The sequence below is a fragment of the Leopardus geoffroyi genome, chromosome A2, assembly GCF_018350155.1.
Source record: "Leopardus geoffroyi isolate Oge1 chromosome A2, O.geoffroyi_Oge1_pat1.0, whole genome shotgun sequence".
Taxonomy (NCBI): domain Eukaryota; kingdom Metazoa; phylum Chordata; class Mammalia; order Carnivora; family Felidae; genus Leopardus; species Leopardus geoffroyi.
The window spans coordinates 98,705,742-98,723,181 of NC_059331.1; the positions used below are offsets into that span (position 1 = coordinate 98,705,742).

Consider the following 17,440-nt stretch of genomic DNA (forward strand, 5'->3'; position numbering starts at 1 on the left):
TTAATAATGGTCTTTCAGACATTAAGAATTATTACATTGAAGTAAATGACCAGACTTTCTTCATGTGCAAAACAGTAAGAGAAATAGATTTTCAGTGTTAGCAAGAAGAATATAGTAAAGATCCAAAAGAAAAAAACAGCAGTCAGATGCTAAGCCTATTTAATCAAAGGAATAGATCATTCCACACACTTTATGAAAGTGTTTTTATAGGCAATATGAATTCCTGTCTGTTTCATGTATTAAATGTAATACTACCTGAAAGAACAGGGGCAAATTAAATGAACTTTGTTTTTTGACCCTGTGACTCAGTGATTTATCTTAAAGTTACATCATAAGGTATAGATTTCAAATAATTATTTTGAATTAGAGTCTCATATCCCAGTGCTGCCAGGAGAGAAGCTACTTTCTAATGATGTTAAGGAAGTTAGTGGTGTGGAGCAACATTTATTCCAGGGGTCATGAACTCGCGTACTCACACGGGTCTGCGGGTACCACGGAGTGAGCTAACAGCATGGAACAACACGGGGTGGTAAAAGTTGTGTATTTGAAGGTGTGGGACCCATCCAAAAGGGGACAGCCGCTGCTGACCAGCCAGTTGTTTTCATGTCGCAACATGCCCATTTTGCCAGATTTTTGGCTTTCTCCAGGAAAACTGGAACTCTAGAATCTCATGTGAATCTTTTATTTAGCATTGACAAAATACTAAGGTTCATCAAAATACTGTTCAGGCAAAGCCGTACACGTCTGTGGGCTGTGAGTTAGAAACCTCTGGCTTTCTTTTCGGTCACTTGCTAACCAACACGTTTGTTAGCAAACAAACAAAACAACTGATTGAACTCTAAACCTTAGAAGAATTCATCTACTAAACCTTTGTAAGGCTTAATTAAGGTCCTTTCCAGCTCTGTGAATCTTTTGATCTTCTCTTCCTTCTTCCCTGCTCTCAGTAATGGGTGACTTATCCACTTAGTGGTGGGAATTTAAAGGAACCACTTATTTCCTTAGCAATATAATTTTATTTTGTAAAACCATCAAATGTTTAGACTGAAAACAACTTTTGTTGCTATACTAAAGATGCTACTGATGGCTATTACATTTTTAGGAATGCACTTATGTATGGCATAGACATGTCACTTCAGATCTTTGAACTAACAACTGTTTCTAACATTGGCTGCATGAGGCATGCTTGACTTAAAAGCCTACTTACGCTTCAGCATTTGGTGACATATTTTACTTCCCTTTTATAAAATATTTTCAAATAACCCACTTCCACCTGGGGTAAGGACGGCTCCATTTCTGAAATCCCCTTCCTTTCAGACAGGAGAATATGCCACAGATGAAGAAGAGGATGAGGTAGGACCTGTTCTTCCTGGCAGCGACATGGCCATTGAAGTCTTTGAGCTGCCTGAGAATGAGGACATGTTTTCCCCATCAGACCTGGACACAAGCAAGCTCAGTCACAAGTTCAAAGAGGTAAGCTGCTGATCTGCAAACTATTTTTTATACATGTCCATTTCATTATTAAATTTACATTTTTGTTTGAAAAATGTATTGAGAATCCGTTTTCAAAAGAAAACCTTTTGATAACAAGTTGTCTTGAATCTCATTGAATTTCAAGGTACAATTTAAGTAGATCTCATTCCACAGTCCTTAATTTTTAAATGCTTATTATCTGTCGTAGTGATAGCTTACAGCTTGTCTGTTCCATATTTTTAAGCTGTAGCTTAAATGTCTGGTTTTCATGATAAGTTCAGGTTGTATTTTTTAAATTTTTATAGAACTTGGGGGACTTGATGATAAGCTTTCCTCTAAGGCAGTGATTTCTAAGAAAGTTTTTTTTTTCTTTTCTTAAAATAGACAAGGTCCCAAAAGGAATCAGACGACATACCTAAGGAGTTTAATTGAAGAAATTAAAGTTTAATGAATGAACCTTGAACAGAATTAATATAACTACCCAGGGACGGTGAGGTGCACAGGGACTGGCAACAGCAGGAAGTTGTTGTTCCAACTTCCTCCCAAAAGAAGGCTTTAGTGGGAAATGAGGAAAAGAGATTCCCCCCCTTTTTTTTTTGTTTTTCAAAGAAGGGCATCTTTGTAAGATGCAGCCACTGCTAAAAACTACATCCTGAGGATAAGGGTGGGTCATATACACTCAGCCCCTTCTCTCCTCCTGCAATTGCCTCCTATTGGCCAAACCCAGGCAGGAGTCTGAAGAGGTCAGCCTCCTGAGGCAGGAACTATTAGAAAAGTGCAAAAAATGGATCCTGAAAGGGCAAATGCAGGCAACCACATAAATTCTTCTTCTTTGAAATTAGCTGCTCAGAACTCCAACATGTAAAACAGAGACAGTGATGAATGGGTCCCCAAGCATTTTATTCTTCATTGTTTCAGGGAACATCCTCCATTATTGAAGGCAAGTGTGTCATTATTTACAGCTTCCCCACAATAACCCTGAAGCACTGAGGCTTGAAAACCATTGTTCCTTCTTTCCAGCCTGTTAGGGACTTGACCTTTTGGAAGAAAAGGTTCTCCTATACATGAAAAACAATGTTGATAATTGCAAGTTTGTAATTTCTAATTTTATTTCTAATTTCTAATTTTCTTTCATTCATAATTTCTATTTTTTTTAAATATAATTTCTGATGTATCGTTTAAGTAGTTCAGTTTTATATGTTCTGATGTTATACCTATCCGTGTCCTATATATTGACTTACCTTTTTAATTCCTTATGATAAATTTATACTTGTGAGACCAATAACAAAGTGAATGTACTTTTAAAATGTAAATTTTTGGGGTGCCTGGGTGGCTCAGTCAGTTAAGCATCAGACTTCAACTCAGGTAATGATCTCACAGTTCATGGGTTCAAGTCTCACGTCGGGCTCTGTGCTGACAGCTTGGAGCCTGGATCCTGCTTCAGACTCAGTGTCTCCCTCTCTCTCTGCCCCTCCCCCACTCGTGCTGTGTCTGTCTCTCAAAAATAAAAAAAAAAACATTAAAAAAATTTTTTAAATAAAATGTAAATTTTTGTTCAGAAAAAAAGCCCTTAGGTTTATTATAGAATTTTGGAAAATGCTCAGTTGTATAAACACCAAAAAAAATCATTCATGATCCCAATTTTGTGGTATTTATGATTATACAGTATATACTATGTTAAATTCCTACTCCTGATACTTATAATTGCATTGTTAGGATTTTCCCATGTCATCAAATATTCATCCATAAATGATGTTTATTCACTGTATGGATCTCTTACTGATCTACTTAATTTTTGTCTTGTAACATTTCCTTTGTTTTGAGCTTAAAAATGTTATTATTATTAAAAGTTACACTGCAATAAATATTTTTATACTTATCCTTAGGATAATTTCTCACAGTGGAATTATTCAATCAAAGAATATCAGTATTTTGGGAGCTTGTGGTACTTAATACCAAGTTGCCACCAAAATGGCTTTTCTCAGTGACACAGAAATTTATTTATGCCACCCAGTGTGTTGAGAGTGCCCATTTCTCTTCCACCTATTATTATTTGTCAGGTTGAACCATTTCCATTTGTATAGTACACAGAGTCCTTGAGGCAAAATATATGGGTTTTCCAGATGATTTATGACTGTTCCTAGTTCTAAATCAGATACAAACACCTTGGTGACAAATGAAGTACACTATTCTATAATGATCACAATACTCCTTTACATTAGGAGTAGCAATGCCTATCTTAGGGCCAATTCTTACAAAGGGTTTCTAAATTAACTGATATCTTCAAAGAGCAATGCAGAAAAAGAAAGTTCTGCTGGAAGCGGCTGAGTGGGAGGAAGAGGTAATCTAGGGACCTCTTTCCCTGAAGCTCCGATTTGGCCCAAGAATACAGATTATCTAGAAGTATAGATGGACCACTTGTTCTTTAAAAAACATCTTCGGGAATGTTGTAACTCTCAATCCAGGTTTGAGGCAGTGAAATCAAGGTAGTATATCTGGGCAAAGGCCTGTAATATAGCTTACCCATGTTGCCAATTGAGTATGGCCCTAATTTTTGGTAGATGATTGAGCTGGAAGTTGGGTCCACGTTCTTTTATGGGAGCTAAAGAGTATAAAAAGCAGAAATAGTATATGGAAGGTTATATCTCCCACTTTCTGAGTTGAGCCAAGGAGTCAATGCTCTGTAAATATTGTTTGAGGTGTGTACACCATTGTGCAGACAACCGCATGATCTAGAGCTAGGGGTTGGTGAACTATGACCTATTGGCCAAATCTAGCCCACTGCCTTGTGTTGTAAATAAAGTTTTATTCAACACTGCCATGGACATCTATTTATTTATTGTTTGTGGCTGTTTTCAGGCTATAATAGCCAAGTTAAGGAGTTACACAGAGACCATGTGGCCTGCAAATCCTAAATTATTTGATATCTGGCTTTTTATGGAAAATGACTGCTGACTTTGGTGTATGCCACTGCATAATCTGGACCCATTCTGTGTAACACAGCTGATTTATTTTTAGCTTGAGTAACTGAATCTGTAGTTTTGTTTTAATTTTGGTTCTTGGTTCTTAAGAATTGGAGGTTTGTCCTCACCTCAAGATTAAGCAAATACCACATTGTTTCACTTCTAATTCTTGCATTCTTTTTTGTGATATATTTAACAGATTAATATATTCATTTCTTCGGGAGATGGCCACTGAATATCAGCTGTGTGGCATTCCATCTCAGCATTTGGGTCTTGTACACTGCCACTCTCACAGTTTTAAATTTCTTTGTGTGATTGACATAAATGTCCAAGTAATTTACAGCACTAGATATTTTTCACAAGATTCCATACAAATGGGGTGGAGGTGGAGAGTCATGTGTATTGGAGTCTATACAAAGTCTTCTGTTACAGAGAGTTCTCTCGATTACATTGTATCAAACAGAAGCACATGCTGTACTCTTTGAGCAAAACGTATTAGACTGACATTATCTCAATCAGTCCTACTTTTGGCCAATTTCCTATCTTCTACCAGCCTCTATGCTCCTCTGTTTTTGCTTGCTCTTGTAGGTTTTCACATATTTCTTCATATATAATTAGTGGTTAAATATTTGGTGAATCAGTGGTATAAAGCATACACCGTAATTTGTATAATTCAAGACAGGCACCTAATTTAATTTCTCCAAGTAGTTGACAAGATAGCTGGCACTTTTATTCAACACTCATTTATGCATTTCCCTCTGCTTGGAAGGCCAGCATTATTATCCACAGAATTGGTGCCTTTGCACTCTGGACTTCTTTTGGCCTTATAATCAGTTCTGTTTTCTCATTCTTTGGTACAATGCTGTTAGAATATATATTGAATTTTGATGGAGTAAATCAGATTCATCTAACTCTTCAAAATTCTGGTAGTGTTCAACCTATTCAAGAAAACATTTGAATCACTTTATTAGTTCCCTTGGAAAAACTTCTTTGCATTTTTATTGTAATTACATTAAACTACTAAATTAACTTGCAGAGAGCTGGCATTTTTATCACATTGACTCTTTTAATCCACATTTATGTAATGTATCTGTTTAATTGAAGTCTTTTTTTTCTGGCCCTCTCTAATATTTTATCATACCCTCTATTAGTTACACAAGCTATAAGTAACAGAAGATCTTAACTAGAGTGGATTAATCAAAAGCTGCCACAAAGGTTCTCTATTAGCTTCAATATAAGTTAAGAAGTTTTCTCAATTTCTCTATTTTTAGAAATGACTTTTATAAGATAGACTTAATGACTTGCATAAAACTAATTTCTGTTCCCTGAAAGTTTGTTATTATTCAGCTATAAAACCATCTGTGCCTTTGTGGAGGAAGATTTTAAAAACCTTTTATAATAATAGCCATTACTGTCTTCAAGGTTTCAAGTTTTTCTTGGGCCAGTTTTGGTATTTTGCATCTCTCAATAATTTTATATATTTCCTCTGGCATTCATATTTTCTAACATTTTGATCTACAATATACTTCTTAAGTACTGAAATCTTTAATATCTATAATTATTCTTATTTTCTTCTTTTTTATTTGAATATATTTCTTAGTTGTTTTATCTAGAATTTTTATCTATCTTGTTAGCCTTTACATGCCCAATTTTTTAATTAAAAATACTTATTTTGTTATTTCCTACCAGTATCTTATTTTTGCCCTTCTTTCTTGTTTTGGTATTGATCAATTGTAGTTAGTACTCTATTTTTGATAACTCTTGCATTCTGATAAATATATTTAAAGCTGTACTTTATCTAAATATTCATTTTTAGTTACATGTTCCAATTTTTTTACATTTAGAATGCCATTGTCATTTAGATGTAATTTCTCTTTAATACTTTAATATAAAAGAGGGGTTTCCTCTTTAATATAAGAATGATTTAGTGGTATATTTTACTTTCCAGACATATGTAACTTTGTTTTGTTCTTCTTTTGTTATCAGGTTCTAACTTTATCACATTCTGGTCAGAAAACATCTTCCATATGATAGCTACTTAGAATTCTCAAGACTTCTCTTGTAGCTTAATTCATAAACAGTTTGTTTAAATAGTCCTCATGTATGCAAAAAAACAAGTATTCTGTGCTTGGGTATGAAATTTATATGCTTTTCATTTATGTAAATATTATTAATAGTAGAAATATACATTTCTTCTCTGTAGCATGGCTTAGATTTGTCTGCTTGATCTACAAATTCTGAAAAGCACATGTTAAAATCACAAACTATAGTTCTTTTTCCTTCCTATAATTCTATCAGTTGTGGTTTCACATATTTTAAATCTTTGATATTAGCTGCATATATGTTCAGGATCGTTACAACTTTTTGATTTATTGTAACATCTGTTTTGTCCCTTATGATGCATTTTACCCCAAATTTTATTTGTCTGATAGTAAAAAATTCAACACTGCCTTTCTCTTGCATCATATTTGCTTCACAGCATCTATTTTTTCCATCTTTGTTTTAGCCATTTCATACCCTTTTGTTCAAATGTGTTTCCTTTAGCCAACCTATTCTTAAATCTTACTCTTAATATTACTGTGGGAGTCTTTGTCAGTTAATTCATGAGTTTAACCCATTTACATTTACTGTAATCACTTTAATATTAGAACTTAGAGCTGCCACCTTATTTTATGTTTTTCAATTTTCATACTTTCTTCTTGTCTCTTTTACCTACTTGCTATTACACATACATCAAATTTTTATCTGTTACTTAAAAGTTATACATTTTCATTCTGTTCTAGAGATTACACATGAGTAGTTTTGACTCAATCATAGGTTATTTTCCTCTAGTAACATAGAATGCAGATCAGTAGCTGTGCCTCCCATTTAACAAAATAATAGGCATAGCATACTCTCCTCTGCCTTTCCTTCTCTCTTCAATTTTTTTGTACTTCAGGAGTTTTAGTTACCTATGTTTATAGGCATGCCTTTTACAAAGTAATTAGTTCCACCTCACTTACACTTCTTCCTAACTCTAATGGGATTTCAGTGCTATCCTGATGTTAATTCACCATTATCCTGGTGCTACTATTTTACCACATGGCACCAAAGGTTAAGTTAGTGGCCAGGGTGTCTAAACTTCAGAAGAATGGAATAAAGTGTCCCTGCTTTATTTGCAGATGCAGGTTTATCCAGGTCATATGTATAAGATTAAAGATTAATTAGATTGCTGTCTCCCATTCCTGCTTATAGACACTTTCTTGCTTCATACTCATTTTTTCCAAACACATCTGGAAACACCTGTTTTCTGTTTCATAAGTGTTTCTTACAAGTTTTTTTGTTAATTGATGAATGAGACCCTGACACCTATAAGTCTCCTTTTTTTTTTTTTTTTCTTCATTTTTGGCATCTTCAAAGTTGCATCCAGGAAAGGCAGCAAATAGCTTTTGTTAGTGTGTGATGTTGCACTACCCTGGCCATTTTGCCCCTACCTAATTCAGTCATTTTACCTTTATTTTTTTATTAATTCCATCATTCTGTTATCCTTCGGAATGTTTGATTTCTCTTATTCTAACTTCTGACAATAAATGTTGAATTTACTTTATTTGTTAAATGTTAATTTACTTAATTGTTCAAACATGAAAGCACTTAAAACTATGAATCCCTCTTTGTTTAGCTGTCTTTGGCAACATCTTTCAGCTTCAGTGTGCATTCTTCTTGTTGCCATCATTTTGCAAATAGTCTATATTTTTTATTTTTATTGTTTTTATTTTCTCTTTTATTTAAATAATTGAGGAAACAGGTTTTAATTTATAACTTTTTATTATTAATCCAATGTTTCATTACATTGTGGTTAGACAATATTGTCTACAAGTTTTGATTTTTGTTAAAAAGTGGTGCTTTTGTTATAGATTGATATACATATTTGTGATAAAAGTAATATTGTGTTTTCTACCCTCTGTATCCTTGTCATTTTTCCTATTTAACCTAGTAAATTGAGACCCATATAGTAAAACTACACCTCATTATGTTCTGTGCCTAATAGCTTTGATTATCTATGTTAATGTTATGTTGAAAGCACATAAAATATGACTCAAAGGTTTTTTTGTGTTTAAGTATTATTTGTTTGATGTTACTAATCTACTTTTGTTTGTAGTTGCTGGATAAACATACTTTTATATACATGTGTACTTTTGTCATGTAAATTTAATTGAAGTACTTTGTTTTATTGTAAATTTTGAAAATGTTATCTTGGAGTCTGCTCTTTTAATAAGAAACTTTAGCAATTTAAATTAATTGTTATAATTATCAAAGTTTAATTTATCTCATCTCATTTATGCTTTATGTTTCCTTTATGTTTATTGATTTTTAGGAAGGATTACCTTCAAGTTTTAAAAAAATAATCTCTATTTCTATGATTTTTCAAAGTTAAGAAGAAAACTACCCTTTGAGTGTTCTAAAACAATATAATTTTAATATTTTTGATACAGTATTGGTTTCTAACACAAGATTGCTATTGAAATATAATTGTCACATTTTAAAAGCTTACATATTTTCAATTAGCTTCATAATGATACATACAACAAATAGTTACACTCTTAGCTTGCTTGGTTTCAACTCTTAGTCTCCTTACATCAGAATTTCTCATTTCTCAGAGTATATCCTTAAGTAATTTATTAAGTATTTATGCAGGTATAGCTTTCATGAGCTTCCCATACTGAGAATGGAAAAAATCTAAATTGTTATGACATAGAAATGATAATTAGTTAGGCTTAATATTTTGCTTCACAACATTTTTTTCCTGACAGTGTTGTAGGGCAGGCTTCACTATTTTGAGTTAGCATTGTATATTGTAAAGGAAAAGTGTAACACCAATCTGGCATTTGGATGCTTGTATTATTTTAGCCTTGTACTTTAAATTTTTATCATAATTTCTTAGAAATAGGCCTCCTTTCATTGATTTTTTTCCCTTTTAATCTGCTTTCTTTGTTTTATGTTTGTGTTTTGGTTTGGTTTTAGTTGATTAATATTTTCTTTAGTTCTGTTATTTTTTCTCTGTTGCTGTTTCTTTTCTAGAAACATTTTGTGTTCTATATTATCTTGTTCATATTTTCTTTTCCTTTTTTTTCCTGTCTGAGGTTGTTCTCAAATGTGTTCTCTCATATCAATGATTCAGTTTTCTGTAGCATTAAATATGCTTTTTACTTCAAATTCCTTTATGCATTTTAGCATTTCTAACATGACTTAATTCTCTTACTACATTTTTGGTTTCCTTATTCTCCATCCATTCCTCATGGTTTTTCACTTTCTCTCCAGCCCAGTATTCTAGAGAGTTACCTTAAAATATTTTTACTTACGGGATACATCATTCTTCCAGTTTACTTACTTATTTGAGTTTTCAAGTTGATATTCTCTCTACCTGCACTTGAAATATTTAGTAATAGTATCAAGTTTGCCTTTTTCTCCTCTATTTATCTGGAAATGAGACAAAAGCCTTTCTGTATAGTCAGCAGCCATCTACTTCTTTAAATTAGGCATCCAGGGGCACTTGGGTGGCTCACTTGGTTAAGCATCTGACTCTTGGTTTCAGCTCAGGTTATGATCTCACGGTTCCTGGGTTCGAGCCCCACATCAGGCCCCTTGCTGACAGTGCAGAGCCTGCTTGGGATTCTCTCCCTCTCCCTCTACCCCTCCCCCACTTGCTTGCGTATACTCACATGCTGTCTTTCTCAAAATAAATAAATAACTTAAAAAAATTATGCATCTCATTTCTAGTCCCACATCAAGAGGACATATCTGTGTGCCTTGTGCCTAGTTTCTGGTCTGGTTGCTATTTTCTGGCGGTCTATCATCTAATGTAGTTCTCTGAGTTTAGGTGAGATATTTCTAAATCTTGCCACTCAGTTTTCTAAGTTAAAGGAAAAAAAGATTATTCCCTGCTCTCAAAATGCTTACTTGACCACCTCTATCTATACTGCTCCACTTTGGAGCATGTATTTGCAGTGTGCCACTCTTCAGCCACCTTCCTGCATTCTCTTCCTATTCTAGTAGTTGCTTTCTGAATGGATGTGGAATACTGAGAGAGTTGGCAAACCTTGTTTGAGGACGATTCCTGGGAAAGGCAGTAGAGGTTGCCCAACTTTCTCATTGGATGGACTCCGGATCTCCAGCAGTCATTGAGGATGGACAAACCATCTTCCTTCCTTTGGATGGAAGCTTGGATACGTTTTTCTAAATTCAGCTTTGTGACTCTTTCATATTCTAGTACCAGATGTTTTTAGGTTTAGTGTCCATTTGAAGCTGTGAGTTTTTCTTTTGTTTAATGTATTTCACTGGAAATTTAGTGGGAAGAAGGAAGGCACTGAATCAGAAACTGCTGGTCAGGAGACATTTAAACTCCTTGTCCAGTGTTTTCCTTCACATTCTTCCTCAGAAGTCATGGGAGTCTTGAGGGAAAAATTGGAGTCTAAATATTGTACTATTTCACTTTACTTAAGGCACAGAGAATGTATGAAAAATAATCTAGAGAAAGTTGTAAATGCATTAGATAATAATATAAAGTTATCTTTATGGAACTTTCCATTATCATGTAGAGAAACTATAAAATACTTTATATAAAATAGTTTACTTAGTAGCCAACAGATATTTATTTAAAAAGAAACTGTAATTATATGCTTTCACCTACATCCATTTTCACCTACATCATTAATAACTAGTTTATGAATACCTACTCGGAGAGTGAGCTTGTTGGAGTAGCTCACCCTATGCTACATATGCTGCAATTAGTGTTATCATTCAGATTGGATTATTATACTATTCAATCACCCAACTTCAGCTAATTTTGCATCAGCTATTCCCTGAGAAAACACTTGTTAAAGTAAAGATAGGTACCATATGTAAAACTTTGAGCAGAAATTATAAAAGAATATGGCATAGTTTCATTCTAATAGCACTCAAGTATAGGCAAAAACAGCTCTCATTCCTTCCTTTGTGGAGCCTACCCTGGCATAGATAAGACAGACTTCAATCAAATAATTACAAAGATAATTCTAAAAATTTTGATTCTGGTGCTGAAACCACACTTATAAAGTACTGTGCAAATATCACTTATTATTTCACCCTTGTAAAATAAGAACAGAGAATATTGCTGTCATCTGATTATAAAATCTCTAGCACTAGAGATGCCTTAAAATCTTTGCTGCAAATATAGTATTTTGTACTTTTTAAAGAAAAATGTTTTCTGTTCTTACACAGGATAGGTAAAGAAAGTTACAGAAGTTTAGTCTTACCATTTCTATTTCTGTATGAGGATGTTTCTATTTCTAGCGCAATTATATTCAACTTATATTGATTCAGTGATATGGTTCATGCTCTGGATTCATCTTTTTGAAAGAAAGAAACAAAATATACACAGCAGGTACCCCTGCAGAATGTTATATAAGAGCTACTGTTCTCTGTAGGACGCATATGTTTATTTGTGACTTCCACGGTATTCATGTTAAAAGATGACAGAAGAGATGAGATTGGTCTTGTAAGCTAAGACACTGATCTGCAATCCTTCACCTTTTCTTTTTACTGATATCCTCGCTTCCCAAGTGTTTTCTCCAAACCTAGATTCTCCGAAGCCCCAGAATTCCAACAGGTGTTTCAGGCTGGGTTTCTGTTAACCAGCCGTGTTGACTTCCTGTCCCTCCAGTCAGTCAGCCTGACCAGTCTCAGGCAGTGATGGACGAACCCCTGGACCTGTCTTTTGGAAAGGTTATTAAGCGCATGGAGAGAGACCTGCTCGAGAATAAGGAAACACCGCTGTCCACCAACTGTGCGTCTTTTGTCAAGTCACTTCATCTCTTTGAAAAGCGGTTTTCTCTTCCTCTGTCCATGAAACGGAGGTATCTCCGTCTCATCCTGCCCATGTGCCAAAGTGGGGATAAGACAAACAGGCCAAAGCCTAAGGTCATGTGACCTGGCTATGGGAATAAAAGATTGATCAGGCCATCTCGGAGCAGGGTCCCTGTGATGTTTCTCTCAGAGTGACCTGGGAACTGCTCTCAGGAGGTCGTGTTTATTAGTCTCGCTACAGTGTTTCGAGAGTAGATTCTGTGTCATGTTCTTGTGTCCTCAGAGACTAGCCCAGCACATCGTCTCATTAAGTAAATGCTAGTTGAATAATGAGAGAGCTGTTTCTTCCTAAGTTCCATGAATAATCACAGCAGCTGATTAAGCACCATTTTTGTATTTCCTGTCAGAACACTCAGAGACTACCAGCAGTGATCCATGGTTTCCAGCTGGAGTAGTACTTTCTCAACTGGGAGGTCACAGTGATGACACAAGCCTCAGAGTTTCTGTGAAGATTAAATGAAAAGTGTATCCCAAAGCTGATTAGGCACCTGGTGAAAGGGGAAAGACAAGTAGGGAGAGTCAGCCCTGAGATATTTTCCACTCCAGCACCTGCTTCTACTGGGAACTTGAAGAAGCCACGTAACTTCTTTGAGCCTCCGAGCCTCTGACCCCATCTGAACAATGAGGTGGACAGTGCCTGTCCTCCTTCCCTTTTATTATTTACAGCAATAAAACAGATAAAGGGTCCCACAAATGTAAGAAATTCAGTGGAAAGAACCGTGGACTAAAATGTACAAAGCCTGGCCTTGACACTGACTAGCTCTGCAACTTGTGCTACTGACCACAGTTTCTTCCTGTATAAAAACGAAAGTTCAATTAGTTTGTTCTTCATGCTTTTCCTGTTCATAGAGATGGACTTGCAGAAATTCTCTTAATACACATACAGGCTTAAAATAATCACCTTTATAATTTTAGGCCTTGTGAATACTCAGAAAACATTGCACTAAAACTTTTGTCCATCTTCTGATTGATGTCTGAATTTACAGACTTCGTTCCGCTTTCCTGTATCGAAAGAATTCGACTGTACTCAGTAACAGTGCAAGCTTTAGTCAGTGTTCTCACTTTATTGGTAATGAGTTGTACTCTCTTCTGTCAATCTGTTTTGGTGAGATGGGAGGGTGGGGTAGCCAGAGATCAACCTGGCTGTTCACAGTTTTACCTGGGTTTGTCCTGCACACCAGTGGATTAAGCTAGGATATGCATTCATAGGAATAAAAATACTCACTTGAGACAAGAATTACTAGACTCTGCAACCATGACAACCATCTCCAGGCTCTTTCATTTCGTAAATGTCACACCTGTAGTATTTGCAAGGGCCTTGGACTTCTTCCCATCTAGCCTTGGGAAGATGAAAAATGTTCATTTTTCATACGGGAAGCGAGGCCCCAGGGAAGCAGTTTACTAGCGGTCACAACAATTTGAACAAAGAAAATCCAAAGTCCCAAAGTTGCATGCCATATACTTGGTTACCCTACGCGGAAGGGAGTTTAACCACTGAGAAAATAAAATCTGGCACTTCCCCATGGTTGCGGTGTTTGTCGTAAAATCTGCCCTTTTGATTTCTTGCTACTCTTCAAACAGAACCAGAGGTATTTGTTTTATTTCAGGTGTGACATTTTGTAGCTTTTAGCACTTTTAACTAAGAACTGGTGTTGGGGTAATTAAAAAAAAAAAACTAGGTTCTTAAAATCACGCTTGTCTTAGTCTTGGATCACTGTGGAGGTCTTATTCTCTTGTAACCACTGTGCTAAAAGCTTTGCATGGGTTATCTCATTTAATCTTCCAATAGGAAGGGTATGACCTATGAGGAACTGCATTTTCCAGCTGAGGAAAATGAAGGTAAGAGAGGTTCGGTGATTTTCCAGCATCAGGTAGCTAGTTCATGGTAGGCCTGAGATGAATCCCAGCAGTCTAACTTAACTACTCTTCACGCTTGGCCACAGTAGAAAGATCAAGGAGTTGTTCTTGTCACTAACAATTGCAGATCCTTCAAAATCACCTAGACACATGGATTTCCTGGATGCCCATGTGTGCACACTGAAGTATAAGATCTCCATGGAAAAGAATTCTGATAGCGTGAGGCATGTCTAATATCTAAGTATTTTGCTACGTCTGGTTTTTAGTTTATAATTGGTGAGGGAGATTAGCACTAATATTTATTAGAAGGGGAAAGAGTTATCCTCATAGCATAGCAGCTCTTCAATAAATGGATACTGAATTAATCCTATTTTCTAAGGAAAATGGCACTGGATCAGGAACCAGAGATCTAAGTTCTTAGTTGTGGTTTTAACAGCAGTTCACTGTAACAATGTCAGTTTGTATCTACACCCCTTAGCTTTCCACATCTTAAAGGGAGTCCAGAAATATAAGCATCGGTGATTCTGCAGTGGCATTGTTCACTGTAGGGCTCATAGCTGGAGTATCCACTGGAGTATCTGAGCGTTTGAGCTGGGCTGCCTGACACTGTCAGGTCCTGAGAGATTCATCCAGGCTAGGACTTTGGGTAAGCTCAGACCTCATGAGCAAGGTGGAAGGGGGTTGCCATGATTTTGGAGCAGCACTTGCTAGGCACGTTGTTGCTCTGAACAACTCCTAAAGGTTGGTAGGTTGAGCATTGTGCCACTAGGTCTGTGGAGAGAAACTGAGAGAGCTAGGACTGCCTGTTTGGGGCCTCCTAAAAGAATGACTTTTAGAGTCATCCTTCCTCTTTAGAGACTGTTGGTGCACAGAAGCCCCTACGAACCAATAAGGATGAGAGGAGCAAGAGCCACATGGACAAGACTGCAGGAGTCTTCAGATCCGGAGATCAGATCTCCCCCAAGACGGAGAGCAGCGACAGAGCTATAGCAGTGTAGACCTTAGGGACTTCAATATAACAGGAGACCCGAGGAAGGAGCATCCCTCTCCATCCTTCCCATATGCCCTACTAGCTGGGTGAAAACTAGGAAAATGCAGGTTACACACCAAAGAGAGCTGAGGTTTATGAGGTGTCGTGACCTCGAAGGTGCACGTTTCTATCCCTCCATCAACTGACTCGCTTTTTCTGGTAATAAAACCTTAGATGTATTTGATTATGGTAATATTAGACATTTACAGTCCTTCTGGTACAATTCTAAATCCAAAATGCTCTGAAAACTGTTTAAAATAATTTTGTGGGTTGGGGCACCTGGGTGGCTCAGTCGGTTAAGCGTCGGACTTCGGCTCAGGTCATGATCTCACAGTTGGTGGGTTCGAGCCCTGCGTCGGGCTCTGTGCTGACAGCTTAGAGCCTGAAGCCTGTTTCAGATTCTGTGTCTCCCTCTCTCTCTGCCCTTCCCTTGTTCACGCTCTGTCTCTGTCTCAAGAATAAATAAACATTTAAAAAAAATTTTTTTAATAATTTTGTGGCAAGTTTAACTCATTTGGTAGTAAACCTGACTGAAACAGACAGGATGCTATTGTATACCACACTTAATGAGAAATACCTATGTTTGGTGGCAAAAATATTCATGTATTTGATCACAGACTGCCTCCACAGACCAAGTTGTGAACAATATGCAGTTTATGGAAAATGCAGCTTACTGCCTTTCTGAAAGTGGGAGAATTCTGAATTCCAAAATCATCTGGCCTCGAGGATTTCAGAAAAAAAGACTTTCAACCCATAAATTGTTTTGGGTTTTTTTTTTTTGTAAATTTTGGTGCATTCCTTTATTCCTTAAAGAAATAAATATTTCGTTTGTTCTCACCCTTACAGAGAAAACGAAGTGGGGGGAGGGGAGAAGCAAAACAAATGTAAATGGTGGTTCTCATGCTGATAAACTGTAGCCAAAGCTTTTGGGGGTGTGGGTTCCTCAGTAGGAGTCGGTTTTCGGAGGAGTGAAATCTGGATCTCTACCTTTCCAGCAATCAAAAAAAAAAAAAAAAAAAAAAAAAATCACCGATGTCGCTGTGGAACTGCGGCACCGTCGTCTACCGCCTCACAGCTGCCAGCCAGAGCGGTGTGGGAGCTGCTCGGCCTTCTGTGCGTGTGGCTCGCGGGACCATAGCGCCATCTTTCTTCCAGATTTGGAATCGGATCTTCACCCGGCCTCGGGCCGACTTGCCTGCTTGAACTGTGACATCCACAAGACTCTCCGCACCAAGACAATTCCTTGACACTCAGATCGGAAAGGAAGAGCTGCAAAGGGGGCTAGAAAATGTGTTTTCTTTTCTTTGGTCCCCGAGCAATTAAATTCGTAACCTATCTGTTAGGGAATGTGGGCCATAAACCCTGTGTTTCATTAGTTTGCACCTAGTGAGTCATTTTACACACCAGACATTTTAATTTACAACCTGCTGCATTGCAGCGCTTTTCTAGGCCTTCTGCTGTGTGATAAGGTATTCTTCTGGCCGCTGAGGCTTAAAAAATATAGATACACTCTCTTAGTTCAGATTTTTTTCTTTCTTTTCAATTTTCAGTTGCAAATCAAACATGCAGTTACAGAAGCAGAGATTCAAAAATTGAAGACCAAGGTAAGCACCATTAAATGGTGTTTGAATTGTGCTTTTGAAACTTTGGATGCTATGACTACATTCAACCCTGGGACTAAAGGATTTGTTCCTGTGCATTTGAAAGAGTACAGATGTGAGAGGTTCATTTCCACTGTTAGATAGGTAGACAAACCGGCCAGCGAGAACACCTACCCCGAGGGGGCAAGTGTCACCATACTCCCTCCGTGAAAAGAGCACAGTATTTTAAAAATACATATTTACATATTTGCACATATGTGGCCGGTTCCCTCTGAGATTTCCTCAAAGATTAAATATTGTTAAAGGTTCTAGCGTCCGAATTACATTTGACCGCTAATTATACTGTTATCATCCAAGCTCTTAGGTTGTATCTCTCTTTATTTATCTTATTTTAAGTAGGTTTAATCATTTATTTATTTTTAGCTTATTCATCAGAGACAATGTATTTTAATGTAACACATTCTTTTTCATGGAAAAAAATTCCAGTTCTATTAATTAAATATTATGGAATTTAATACAAAATGTGAATAATTGACTTGAGGTGCCAGATGCTCCTGGAAATTTTTAGACAAGTTTAGTTTGTATTATTTAAATTTGTGGGAAAAAAACAGTTCTTGATAAAGGGAGTATGTATTCTT

General features: G+C 36.4%; 1 protein-coding gene across 15 annotated transcripts in view; it reads left to right on the top strand.

Annotated features, from left to right (window-relative positions):
* Window positions 1-17,440, top strand: part of PPP1R9A (protein phosphatase 1 regulatory subunit 9A) — a 330,692-nt gene that overhangs the window by 253,244 nt on the left and 60,008 nt on the right. For all 15 annotated transcript variants that reach the window (XM_045494829.1, XM_045494836.1, XM_045494827.1 and 12 more), the window contains 2 exons: window positions 1,315-1,470; window positions 16,752-16,805. In XM_045494829.1, coding sequence (XP_045350785.1) covers window positions 1,315-1,470; window positions 16,752-16,805 — 210 coding nt within the window. The remainder of the gene's footprint in view (window positions 1-1,314; window positions 1,471-16,751; window positions 16,806-17,440) is intronic.